The sequence below is a fragment of the Apodemus sylvaticus genome, chromosome 6 (assembly GCF_947179515.1).
Source record: "Apodemus sylvaticus chromosome 6, mApoSyl1.1, whole genome shotgun sequence".
NCBI lineage: Eukaryota > Metazoa > Chordata > Mammalia > Rodentia > Muridae > Apodemus > Apodemus sylvaticus.
Window position 1 is genome coordinate 23,813,430 of NC_067477.1, and position 12,613 is coordinate 23,826,042.

Sequence of the window (12,613 nt, forward strand, 5' to 3'; positions counted from 1 at the left end):
TCACGGCGGGGCCCCAGCAGCGGGCCCTAGAACGGAGTGAAACCTTTCAGGTATCAAGTTTACTGGATAGCGATCCTCATTCCCAGTTTATAGGAGAGGATGCAAGTACAGCGGCTAGGAATTTGTCAGAAAGAGAACTGGGGTTTGAATCCCAACAATCTGACCCTGGAGCTCCCATAAAAATTAATAGCTTTATTCTGCACTGAGAACGTACCGCTCTCCCTGGGGGACCGCGTTCCCGAGGAGATCTTAATCCTCTGGAGTCCGGGTGGGGCAGCTCCTCTGGGTTCTTCTCCTCGCTGAGCTACTTCCACGGTTACCCCTGGGCAGCAGTCCTTCCCAGTGCTTCCCCAAGGTAAAGCTCAGTGAGCTGTCAGACATTCAGGGGAGATCTTGAGTGGCTTCCCTGGTCTTCTTTATTTCTAGAACTCTTATTGTGGGGAGCAGTGCCCTCTGCTCCCTATAGAGTGGATTATGGGGAGCAGCACCTCCAGCCTGCTGCCCATTTGGGTCAGCTTTCCACTTCTCACCAAGTTCAGAGTTCCTACAAAGGGTCGGTGTGTGCTTGACGGGAGGAGCAGGCACTCAAAGGGGGTGGGATGAGGGGCGTGTAGAAAATCTTGAACTGCCTCGGCAATGTACGAGAGTACTCCAGTAACCCCAGTTACTTTACAGACCACCACCTAATAATGCAACCGAGCCCTTTCTACCTGGACTCAAAATAACCTCCCCTTCACCTTTTTTCCCCCTTCTTCAAAGCTCTGCTTTATTTGGAAACTTAAAATAACTGGTCACACGGTTAAAAACAGCAGCGGCGCGCCCCCTCCCCGGCGGCCGGCCGCAGCTGTCCGGCCTCCCCCGCGCCCTGCCGCCCGCATTCCAACTCTCTGAGGTCACGCGCCGCCGCCTCCCCGGATCCGCGCGCCCGGCCCAAGGGGAGGGACGCGGGCCCCGCAGCTCCGGCCCCGGCCCCCGAGCTCCCCTAGCGAGTGCCGAGTGCCGCCGCGGCCAGGCGGGTGCGGGCAAGGCGTGCGGTCAACGCGCGGGCCCGGGGCGCGGGCGAACGAGCGAGCGGCAGCGGCTGCGGCGGCCGCGCGGAGCCGGGGGAGGCGGGACGCAGAGCCGGAGCGCGGCCCGACCGGCGGGAGCCGGAGCAGGTGAGGCGCGGGGGACTCGGGCAGGGGCGTAACAAAGAGCGAAGTCTTCCTTTGCCGGGCTCGCTCTGATCTCCGAGTCACTTCTAAAAAGAGTCTGGAACTTCTATTCCGGACTCCTCCGCGGATGGCTGCGGCTTAGTTCTGGATCAGGGTTTGAAATCTTGGGCATATTTGTGCCTCTCGGAATATGTGGAGTATGAAGGTTGCCATATAACTTTGGCAACAAGGGGCATAAAGGAAGGTCTGTTTGGCAACTGCTTGTTTCGGTTTTGGAGCAAAGCGTCTTTACTCCTGGAGGAAGAATTCTCGGATCTGCACATTCCAACTTGCGATTTCTGTAAACCCTGTTTAGATTGGCTGCTCCGAACATGCTTGCCCTATCCCCAGCCCCCGCGGTCGAGAGAGTCTTATGATTATCGGGAATTTAGAAAACATGTTCTGAATCTTTATGAGCTCCAAGGAACCACTGCCGTATGATGTCTAATAGTTACTGATGATTTCCTTTTTCTTTCTTTTCTAGTTTTAGACAACAGTTTCACACTGAAAATAGTTGTTTTGTTTGTAGGCCATTTAATTATAGATTATCAATGCACAAATGTTCTCTGAGAGACATAGGATTGATTTAAGACACTAAGATATAGGCGTTCTAAAAATGCCAGGCTCTCTTTTTAGTGAATATTTAATGTTAAAGGAATAGTGGCAAAGTTCCATGAACATGTGGTGACTTGATGTGCAGTGCCTGGTGAGACTCAGAGTTAAAAGTAAATTTGAGAAACCTCGGGACAACATTTGAAATGCAAATAAAGAATGTAACTAATAAAAAAAATAATGTAGCCGGGCAGTGATGGCACACACCTTTAATCTCAGCACTTGGGAGGCAGAGGCAGGTGGATTTCTGAGTTCGAGGCCAGCCTGGTCTACAGAGTGAGTTCCAGGACAGCCAGGGCTACACAGAGAAACCCTGTCTCAAAAAGAAAAAAAAAATTGAGGGCTAAGGAAAATGAAAATGGACTCACTAGCCGTGCAGACCATTGCTCATTACCACAGTGTAAACCTGTGAAGCAGAATTTAATATGCATTTTTTCTTATTCTATAATGGAATGGTTCTATAGAGAAATTATCCTGCTTCTCTCTCTCTCTCTCTCTCTCTCTCTCTCTCTCTCTCTCTCTCTCTCTCAGTATTTTGGATTTGGTTTTTTTGAGACAGGGTTTCTCTGTGTAGCCCTGGCTGTCCTGGAACTCACTCTGTAGACCAGGCTGGCCTCGAATTCAGAAATCTGCCTGCCTCTGCCTCCCAGAGTGTTGGTTTTACAGGTGTGCGCCACCACCGGCCTGCTTTTCTCTTTTAAAGGCTATGTATAATCTGTTTCGTTTAGTAGTTGGTACCTAAATTAACCCTCTCCAGAGTATTTTAAGTTTTTACCTCTTGGCTGTAATATTCAAACATAATTTATGGCATCATTAAGATATATTAATCAAACATAAAATTTTAAGTTACTAAGCAGTTTTGCCACAGTTGGTTTTATATGAAGAAGCCAGACTTTCTTAGAAGATGCATAGAAATTTAAAAATCAAATTAAAGCAGTTGCCAAAATAAAAAAAGAGAAAATATTAGTTTTTCCTCTTCCCCAATGCTGTCAAACATTCCAAATCAGCGACAACTGGAAATTTGAGTTTGCCTAATCAGAACTTAAGTTAATAATTAAGTTATATAGTCTAGTATATTGTGTTGAAGGCATAGTTCCATCTTTATAGTGAAGAAATTAACACATTTGACAGTACATAAATCAGATGTCTTCCCTCTGGGCTTATGAAACATTTTTTAATATATGTTAATGTTTCAGTTGCTACAATTTGAAGACTGAAATCTACGACTTTATAATACTTTGCATACTGCACTTTCGTTGTTTAGGTTTAGAGGAGCACTATTAGTGTATCATCTGGATAAAAGCTTGTTTTTAAAGCTTTTAAAAGTATTTTCATTCTCTTAATTTTTTTCATTTTTGCTCCATTGTTCATACTCTGGAAACAGCAAAGAATATTGAAAAAATATTGCAGACAGAGACTCTATCTTATTGTAGCCCCTCCGCCGCCCCCACTCCGCCCACCTCCAATTCCTGCTCTAGAATACTGCTTTTACCCAAGTAAGGCATTCAGCAATTACTAACATAGTGCTGTAGGTTTCCCCTTTTGTTCGTCCTGGCCGTCTTCAGCCCCAAGTTTTTAAACTTGTCTTTCTGGAAAGAGAGGGGGAGATCTCACTAGAGAGCCCCCCCCCCCCAAAAAAAAAAGCCGAACTTAGACATTTTAGGGATCTTGACCATGTCCCTACTAGTGATACAGCTCTGAATGTAATTGTAGATGCCTGCAGTCTCCTTAAGGACAGAGACGGCTTAGGGTTCGCCTTAGATTTCCCCAAGATGCTCAGAGAGGCAGAGCACAGTGTGGACAGGAATTCCACGACGTAAGTTCGGCAGTCGAGGGCCACAGCTCAACCTCATTTTCTGGCTCAGCCATTCCGCAGGCTGGGGTGCTGATGACATCTGTGGTTGAGTCTCCGACGGTGAGCAGGACAGAAAGGAGTACTGGGAGTGATGGCGAAAGCCAGGGGTGATACAAAATAGTTAGGTCCTTAGTAGCGTGGACCCAAGAAAGCTGTTTCCGTTGAGGCCTGCGTTCGGTGCGTCCTGTGAGGCTTAGGACGGATCGTCCCATCGCGCAGCCTCGCACCCAAATAGGTAATCGGCTAGGATCCAGCCGAGCCAAAGATTTATCCTCGGAGCAAGGGGCGGAGGAGAGAGAGAGAGAGCGGCAGTGTGAGGGAGGGAAATAGCCGAGATTTTTGTCAAATTGTTAAGGAGAAAATATTTCTAGTTGACATTCATCCCGAGTTGTTGCTTGCCCCCACTTCATTCACCGTAGAAGTTACTATCCACAAGCATGGTTAAAAAGTAGTGTGTTTTGGGGGGGCTGCTGTTACGTGGATACGGTCTCAAAAAGCGCGCCCAATCTCTCCCTGCCTGCAGGACTGACGCCGGCCCCTTTAAAGCCTCCCTCCTCCGATCACAGGGGGACTGTCCTTTCGGAGCACGTCCGCCCGGAAACGCGGCCGCAGGCAGAGGGTTCCGGGGCTCCTGGCATTCCCCGTTGGCCGGGCAACACCGCTTGTGCATTTTTCCCAGAGCAGGGGACTCGCGAGCGGTTGCCCCCCCCTGCCCCCCGCTGTCCTTGACGACTTCCCGGGCTGGCCCAGCCTTGCCTGTCCTCATTAACCAGGATGGTGTTTAAGGCCTCGCCCGTTTCTGTAGGTGAGCGCCTACAGCTTCCTTAGGTGTCCCTGCTCAGGAGACTGACTCCTCTCGGGGCACGCTTTTTAGAACCGCTATTTTTCGAGAACTAGCATCAGCAGGATGCTTTTAACTTCTTTGTACACAAATCTGTGTGGCGATGTTAATAATGAACCTGAAGGGGCTTTGGAAATGCTCGTTAGGCACTTTATCTCCGTTGAGTCGGCCAGTGGCCGTGTGTTAGGTAGAAGGGATTATTCTCCCTATTTGGAGTTAAGAGTAAATTTGCCTGAAGGACTGGTTCTCTTGTGCACTTAATAAACACAGGAACTGAAGACACCTGAGTAGTAGGAAACTCAAAAAGAGTTATCTATGAAAAAAAAAACCGTACCTCCAAACTAGCAAGATGACCAGCAATGCTTTGTAATTAGTTATAGACGTGCTGGGCATTATCTCATTTAATTCTTAACAAGCCAGGACTGCTATCACTAGTGGTGAGGTAGAATAAGGGGTGGGGTCTGACCCTCGGCCCCACCCCCAGGCCTCGTGATAAACTTTCCTGCCACCCTCCCCTGCTTTTGTGAGAGCCTTCTTCAGCAGAGAGGCAAAAGATATTCTTTATACTCCGTTCCACCTATTTTTATTTTCGTCTTTCCTCAGCGCTGGCGTGGATGCGCCCATCGCCTGGTCTTTGGAGACTCGGTTGCTTTTTAATGGCACCAGCGGCTGTTGGGTGAGCAACTGGAGACCAGAGTTAGTTTTGACGGAAGGGTCGCTTTTGCTTGGCGCCATCACTGCTGGATTGGACCTTCCTGGCCCTTCCACTGCTGAAGGGAGAAGATGCCACTGCCGTTTGGACTGAAATTGAAACGCACCCGACGCTACACTGTGTCCAGCAAGAGCTGCCTGGTTGCACGGATCCAGCTGCTGAATAATGAGTTCGTGGAGTTCACGCTGTCTGTGGAGAGCACTGGCCAGGAGAGCCTAGAAGCTGTGGCCCAACGTTTGGAGCTGAGAGAGGTAAGCTGCAAAGGAGGCTGCAGGTATTCTGGCTTGTCTTCGCTCCTTCCCTCATGGTGGCTGTGTATGCTAGTCTACCTGACACCAGAAGCACGCACTCCCTGTCTGTGACTGCAGGATGAGCCTGAAAGCCCTCCTTCCAGAGGGGAAGGAAGAGATCCGAGCAAAAGTATTACCCCTTGGGGTGCTTCTAAAAGAATTTGCGGCGTAGCTTTGGAACACGTTTGTATCCTATGTCTCTCTTAAAGGCTGTGAAGAATCAAATGTGCATGTATTTTGCGTTATCCAAGTCCTCACTTATTATTAAATCCTAATTGCTGGCCATTGTGACCAATCTTCATGCATGCATGTATGTATTTATTCATCTGTACAACATAGATTTTCTATTTTCTATAGGCCAAGAGTCCTACTGCCTGAAGTTTGAATTTTGGTTTTCTCACCAACTAGCTCTATAACCTTAGGCATGTTACTTGAGATCTCTGAGTCCCAGGGTTCCATCAGAACCATGAGTCAAACAGTGGTGCCTATTCTCGGAGTGGTTGTGATTTAAAGTGCACGTAGAACCATAAGCACCAATTGTCATCTATTACAGTAATCATAGGAACCTGTTCCCTGGGAAACGCCTCAATCTAATGAGTAGAAAGTTGTGGAGTCCTCGAATAGCCCAAGAAGGTCCTAAATTTAAAATCTTTTGTAAGGCCTGTTAAAAGAAAGAACTCTAAATGTGGGACCCTCCCCACGTTTGGCTCCCTGGACAAGAGGTAAGGAAAACCAGGTCTTTTTTTTTTTCCTATGTTTTTTTTGAGACAGGGTTTCTCTGTGTAGCCCTGGCTGTCCTGGAACTCAGTCTGTAGACCAGGCTGGCCTTGAACTCAGAAATCCGCCTGCTTCTGCCTCCCAAGTGCTGGGATTAAAGGCGTGTACCACCACTGCCTGGCGCGGAAACTGGTCTTATAAATGACTCCTTATATTCCCAGCTGGGAATCCCACAAAAATATTGTAGTTCATAAAAAGTCACAAATAGATAAACTTTGCTCTAGGGGAAAAAACAGTTGATTATTTAGCTTTGAAAACCTGTACCTGCCAACTGTATGTATTCAGAGGTAGCCACCAGCCTGTCCTCATGCTGAGACCAGTGAGAAGGTAGGTGTGATGCTTGCTCTGATAGGAGCCGGGAGGGAGGGAGGGAGGGAGGGAGGGAGGGAGGGACGGCAGACTTAAAGCTCCTTAGGCAAAATGATATCTGATCTGTGACCTCAGAGCCAGGTCCTATCAAGCTGCAAATCACTGTTCCCATAAGAGCAACAAAGGCATTTTGTTGTCCTTAAAAGATTTAGACCTACCTTGATTTGGTGGAGAGAAGTGGGGTGGAGGCTGGGGACATTTAGGACCAAAGAAGCTACTGCCGGGAAGAGTTAGCCAGGAGGTGGGGCTGGCACTCAGGTTGTCGCTAGGTCGCGGGGACTATAATTAAGAGAGGAAGCATCAAAGAGTTGTTTTCAGCTGGGGAACAAAATACTAGGTTCGAGGTGCCAGTTGGTACTACTTGGTCTGACTGGAGATGTCCAATGGAGAGGTAGGTGTGCTTTTCGGAGGGCCAGGCAGGAGATTTAGGCTGAGGGAAAGAGGCTTGGGAATCTCAGATTAGCTGGGAGGACTGAAGCCAGGAGAGAGGTTAGGCTGTCCAGTGAGAACTGGAGGAGGCAGCACGTCCATCCTCTGTGTTGAACAGGAGAGGAGAGAGCCTTGGAAGAGATTTAGTAGATTGTAGTAAAACCAAAGCAAACAAACAAACAAACAAACAACAAACAAACAAATAAACAAAACCCACAAGCCGGGAAAGTGGCCCTCCACGGCTGCCCTCCTTACGTGCATTTATTTAGCTGTCTTTGTTTTTTTGGTTTTTTGTTTTGTTTTGTTTTGTTTTGTTTTTTCGAGACAGGGTTTCTCTGTGTAGCCCTGGCTATCCTGGAACTCACTCTGTAGACCAGGCTGGCCTCGAACTCAGAAATCTGCCTACCTCTACCTCCTAGAGTGCTGGGATTACAGGTGTGTGCCACCACACCTAGCTTAGCTGTCTTTGTATTTCCTTCACTTATTTCTGTTTCCTAACACCCCATTTTTGCTTTTTTTTTTTCTTCACAAATTTTATCCAGGTACACCATGTCTACCCTAAAGCCCCAGAGAATCAGCTCCTTAAGGACTGTGCTGTCTTTATTTTTGTAACTAGAGCATAAAGTGTGCTCAATAAATTCAGGAAGAAGTGAGCTTGCCAGCACTGCATTTTTTTTCTAATGTTAGTCAAGAACCTCAGGGCTGGAGACATGGCTCAGTGGTTCAGAGAACTGACTACTCTTGCAGAGGAGCTGCGTTCAATTCCCTGCACCCACATAGTGGCTCACAGCTGCCTGTATGTATGACCTCTGTGGACACCAGGCATAGTGTATAAACATGCACTCTGCAGGCAAAAGTCTTGTACACATAAAATAAGTAAATCTTTAAGAAAAACGGCAGCAACCCAGGGAAATTATCATCTTTTGTTAGAGGCTCAGCCTGAGGAATCCAACATTATTCAGCTACGGGTATGCCCTCAGTCCAAGCCGCCTCCTCCTCCTCCTCCTCCTCCTCCTTCTCCTCCTCCTCCTCCTCCTCCTCCTCCTCCTCCTCCTCCTCCTCCCCTTCCTCACCCTCTTCCTCCTCCAGAATTATGGTTTTTGAGAGACAGTCTCATGTAACTCAGGCTGGCCTGGAACTGACTGAATTGCTTCTCCTGCCCGGCCTCTGGAGTGTTGGGATTATAGCAGTGTGCCACACGATTGGTCTCTGAGGCTAGTTTTTAGCAGAAGAGCAGAGCGCACTGCCTGAGAGAGCGGGTCTAACTCTTAGGGGAATGTCTTGTACTTGGAAAGCCATCCACTGCTTCAGCATTCCACAGCAGTCACGGTTAGACAGTTTAGCGAACGTTAGCGCGGAAAGCTCTAGAAGGCCAGCCCTGTAATGTGTAAACAGATGGCTCCATCACCAGGCCTAACCTTTCCAAATGACCAGTCAGAAATCATCTGCGTGGGGAACACCTGCTCCTAGATGGTGTACATTCAGCATGTGTGCGATTCAAGCAGGAGCTGTCAGTGTGTTGGTGTCTCTCACTAGCCTCCCGGGAAGCAAACCTAGCTTATCCTTGTAGATTTGGGTGAAGAGTTTGACTGCTATCAATTGTAAGCTGCAGGAAGAAATTACTCCTTTTGCTTACTTAAATACCATTTTGCTCCCATCATACAATGATAAGGATTTCACAGTAATGCCATATAATGCTGGAGCCAGGGACTTTAGCATCTATTAGTATTTTTTTACTCAGGAGACTGGGGCAGAAGGATCTCAAATTTTTTTCCTGGTCTCCGCTCCACAACCCCCTACCCCTACCCCCTCCCCTTTGCCTCTAAGAGAGTGCTCTCCCACCTACCCACTCCTGCTTCACCCCTCTAGCATTCCCCTTCACTGGGTCATCAAGCGTCCACAGGACCAAGTGCCTCCCCTCCCATTGATGCCAGGTAAGGCAATCTTCTGCTACGTATTTAGTGGAAGCCATGGACTGACTCATGTACACTCTTTGAGTGGTGGGTTAGTCCTGGGGAGCTCTGGGTGGTCCAGTTAGTTGTGTTGTTCTCCCTTTGGGGTTGCAATCCCCTTCAGCTCCTTCAGTCCTTCCTCTAACGCTTCCATCGGGGTCCCGGGCTCAGTCCAGTGGTTGGCTGTGACTATTTGCAGCTGTCTATCTTGGTAAGGGACTAGCAGAGCCTAGGAGCTCAGATTTAAGTTTGAGGCCAGCCCAAGCTACAGCCCTGTTTCAAGAAATCAAACAAACAGCCAACAATTACAACAAATCGTAACAGTCAGAACCCAAAATAAGTAAGGAAAACCCAGTTTACTCCGGATGATATGTAAAACCAGGGCAGATCAGTAACATGTAACGAGACACGGAAGTGCCAAGAGCCCGGTGGCCTTGTGCCCTTAAGAGCCAGGCTGTTGGGCTGGAGAGATGGCTCAGCGGTTCAGAGCACTGACGGCGCTTCCAAAGGTTCTGAGTTCAATTCCCAGCAACCACATAGTGGCTCACAACCATCTGTAATGAGATCTGACACCCTCTTTTGGTGTGTCTGAAGACAGCTACAGTGTACTCATATTGATAAAATAAATCTTAAAAAAAAAAAAAAGAAAACAAAAAAGGAAAGAAAAAAAGAGCCAGGCTGTGATCTACCTCCAGCCCCAAAAGGAAGCCACTTGGGAGGCAGAGCCTACAGGAAGAGGTGTTGCCTGGAAAATGATAGGTTTTCGTTTTCCTAGGGGGAATCCCACTGCCTCTCAGGCTGGTTCTTTTGAGTGGGGAAAGTCCCTTTCTGAGAACCAGTGTGTCAGTTTGCCTCTTTGAGAGGCTGTTGAAGCAGTTAAGTTCCAGAGATGGACTGCAGGCTGGTCTGATTGGATACACGTTCTTGTCACATGCTAAGTATTACATTTCTATTCTCCAAATCTATAGGCTTTTCACATTGAGGAAAATAATGGCACCGGTGGTGGTTTGTGATTTTATTATTAAAGTGTGACAGTGAGCAGGGTATTCGGTGTTAGCAAACTCTCAATATGTTAGTCCTCATCAGACTCCTTATCATTATCGTTTTGGTCTCACGGTGTAGACTGGAACCTGAAACCTCCTGCCTCAGCCTCCTTAGTGCTGGGATTCCAGGCATGAGGCACCGCAGGAGCCACCTCACCTTTCGTCTTTGTTGTGGTGCATGTCCCATGTCTCTGTGCCCACGTTTTGGTGAGCGGCTGAATTCTCTTTGGATTAGTTTTCTTTGTGTGTAGAATCCTCTCACGGCAGTCACTGGTAGTCACACAGTGTGCACATTTCTACGATGTAGAAAGGGTAGCCGGCCATCACAGTTGAACCGCAGCTCCCTCCGCTCAAGCTGGTAAAGCCCTGCGCAGTGTCCTTCCTGCAGCCTGCCAGCGAGCAGAGCATAACCACCGCAGTCAGTCTCCCGGAGGCTCAGCCATGCCCTAGCCTCTGGCATTTTGGAGCTAGTCTATATTACTTTCTTCAGAGTATGCCTTTTAGAAAAATTTATATTTAACAATATTATTTCATTTTTTCACACTACCATGGATTTTAACTAGGTTTATCACAAACTTATTTCTTGTATATCCTTCCTTGATTTTAGGGTCCTTATGTACCTTAAATTTACATTTGCTTAGAGTTTTTCCAAAGTTTTTAAACTCTCAGGTTACAGGGCAGTTGCAAAAGGGGGCATGTGTATGCGTGTGTGCGTACGTGCGTGCGTGTGTGCCTTTGTGTGTGTGTGTGTATGTGTGTGTATGTGCATGCATGTGCACTTGAGCATGTCATCTTGTCTGTAGGTGCTTTAGGGAAAATATCCTTTGATTGTCCTTGTGTGAAAGCCTGTGTGCATGCCTGTGCTTCCAAAGTTAACTGCTCAGCAGCCTCTAGAAGCATCTTCAAAGTGTGCATTTGAAGATGGATACTGCAAACAAAATCTTACCTCTCACGTTCTTACTTCCTGGCTTTGGGCATTTGTTTACAAGGTTGTGGTTATTATAGATTTTTGTGAAATGAGTTTTAAATAGCACTTCCGTCACAGACATCAGCATTTTGGGTTTTAACATGTAAACTCCATTGGCACAGGACTGCTGTTCTTGGATGTAACTCTGGTGTCTAGAAGAGTGACTGACGTGTTAGTGCACATCATCTCTGAATAAACAGCCGATTACTCTAGGCCTCAAGACGGTTTTACACTTAGGATAAATATGAGTGTTTTACACTTAGGATAAATAAAGTTCCATCAGCTTTGCTCTGCACTGTGATCTGACTTCCTGGAGAGTGGGGAACATTTCCAAAGCTTTGTACATAGTTTAAAAGCAGTTTCCCCTTTCCCTCCTCCCTCCCTCCCCTCCCCTCCCTCCATACATTCCCCCCTCCCCTCCCTCCCCTCCCTCCATACCCTCCCTTTTTCCCTCCCTCCCTCCCCTCCTCTCTTCCTTCCCCCCTTTTTTCCTTTCTTTTCTTTTTCTTTGCCTCTCCTTTTCTTTCTCCTCCTAGCCCTCTTTCCTCCTCTTCTCTACCCTATTTCAGTTTTGCACATTTGCTCTCTTCTTTTTCAGGGTCTTTCTCTGAGGCTCAGGCCAGTATCACACTTGCTGTGTCCTTGCCCTGGTCTCTGGAGCTGGGAGTGTATAGACCGGCCAGGCCATCCAGCTTCTCGTTGACTTATTTATTAAAAAGATCCTTTAAGTTAATTTTATTGTATGCTTATGCATGTTTTACCTACATGTATGTATGTGTGCCATATGTGTGTCTGGAACCCACAGAGATCAGAAGAGGGTGTGGGGTCCCTTGGCATGGAAATTAATAATAGTTGTGAGTCATCATTCGGGTGCTAGGAATCCAACTCACTCTAAACCTTGGAACCATCTCTCTAGCTCCTAGGACTTATTTATTGGTGATCCCAGTGAATTTATTGGACTTGCTAATAAAGTGCAGGTGAAAGGTTACTTATGGGAGCATGGACTACCCCAAAAAGAGCTGTATAACACATTTAATTTATTTTACTTTCACTTTGGGGGGTTCTTCTGGAATATTAGGAGCATTCTAGTTCTGCTGACTTCCAGGGACCTTGCTGTGACTGGCAGAGTCAGCTTCCCCACCGAGCCAGGAAGGGCTCCTGGCTTGGGAGTGTGCCACCTTAAGTCAGCCTGTCAGGGCATTCCAGATATCCACTGACCTTATCTCCACTGGAATCTGAGAAGAAGTGGGAATTTCATGAGCCTTTCTCTTTTCCTGCCGGCTTTCATTGGGACTCTAAAAATAACCAAAACATGATGAAGAAAAAGCATATCACATGCAAATGTTTTGGGCTAAATAGTCATGAATTGAATTCAGGTGCATCTTTGTATAATAGATAAAATTGTGGTATTAAAACAAAAAGGATAAGTATTTTGCTGACCTTCTGAAAGGTCCCCTGAGCTATGGGACTTTCTGGAGGAACTGTCATTTTAGATTGACCTCTTTATCTGAGCAGTTTTCCAAACTCCAAAGGTCAAAGGATTTGTGTTGATTTTTATATTTCTCTTACTTTC

The 12,613-nt window shown here is 47.1% G+C and overlaps 1 protein-coding gene across 2 annotated transcripts in view; it reads left to right on the forward strand.

The window, feature by feature from the left end:
* The first annotated feature begins 900 nt into the window (after nucleotides 1–900).
* Ptpn21 (protein tyrosine phosphatase non-receptor type 21) overlaps nucleotides 901–12,613 on the forward strand; it is a 63,369-nt gene continuing 51,656 nt past the window's right edge. The window contains exons 1-2 of one of the 2 annotated variants that reach the window (XM_052185283.1): nucleotides 901–1,157; nucleotides 5,105–5,464. In XM_052185283.1, the coding sequence (XP_052041243.1) occupies nucleotides 5,285–5,464 (180 nt within the window). In that variant the 5' untranslated portion in view covers nucleotides 901–1,157; nucleotides 5,105–5,284. Of the gene's footprint in view, nucleotides 1,158–4,365; nucleotides 4,466–5,104; nucleotides 5,465–12,613 lie in introns of those variants that run through there. The other variant, XM_052185284.1, reaches the window with a different exon arrangement.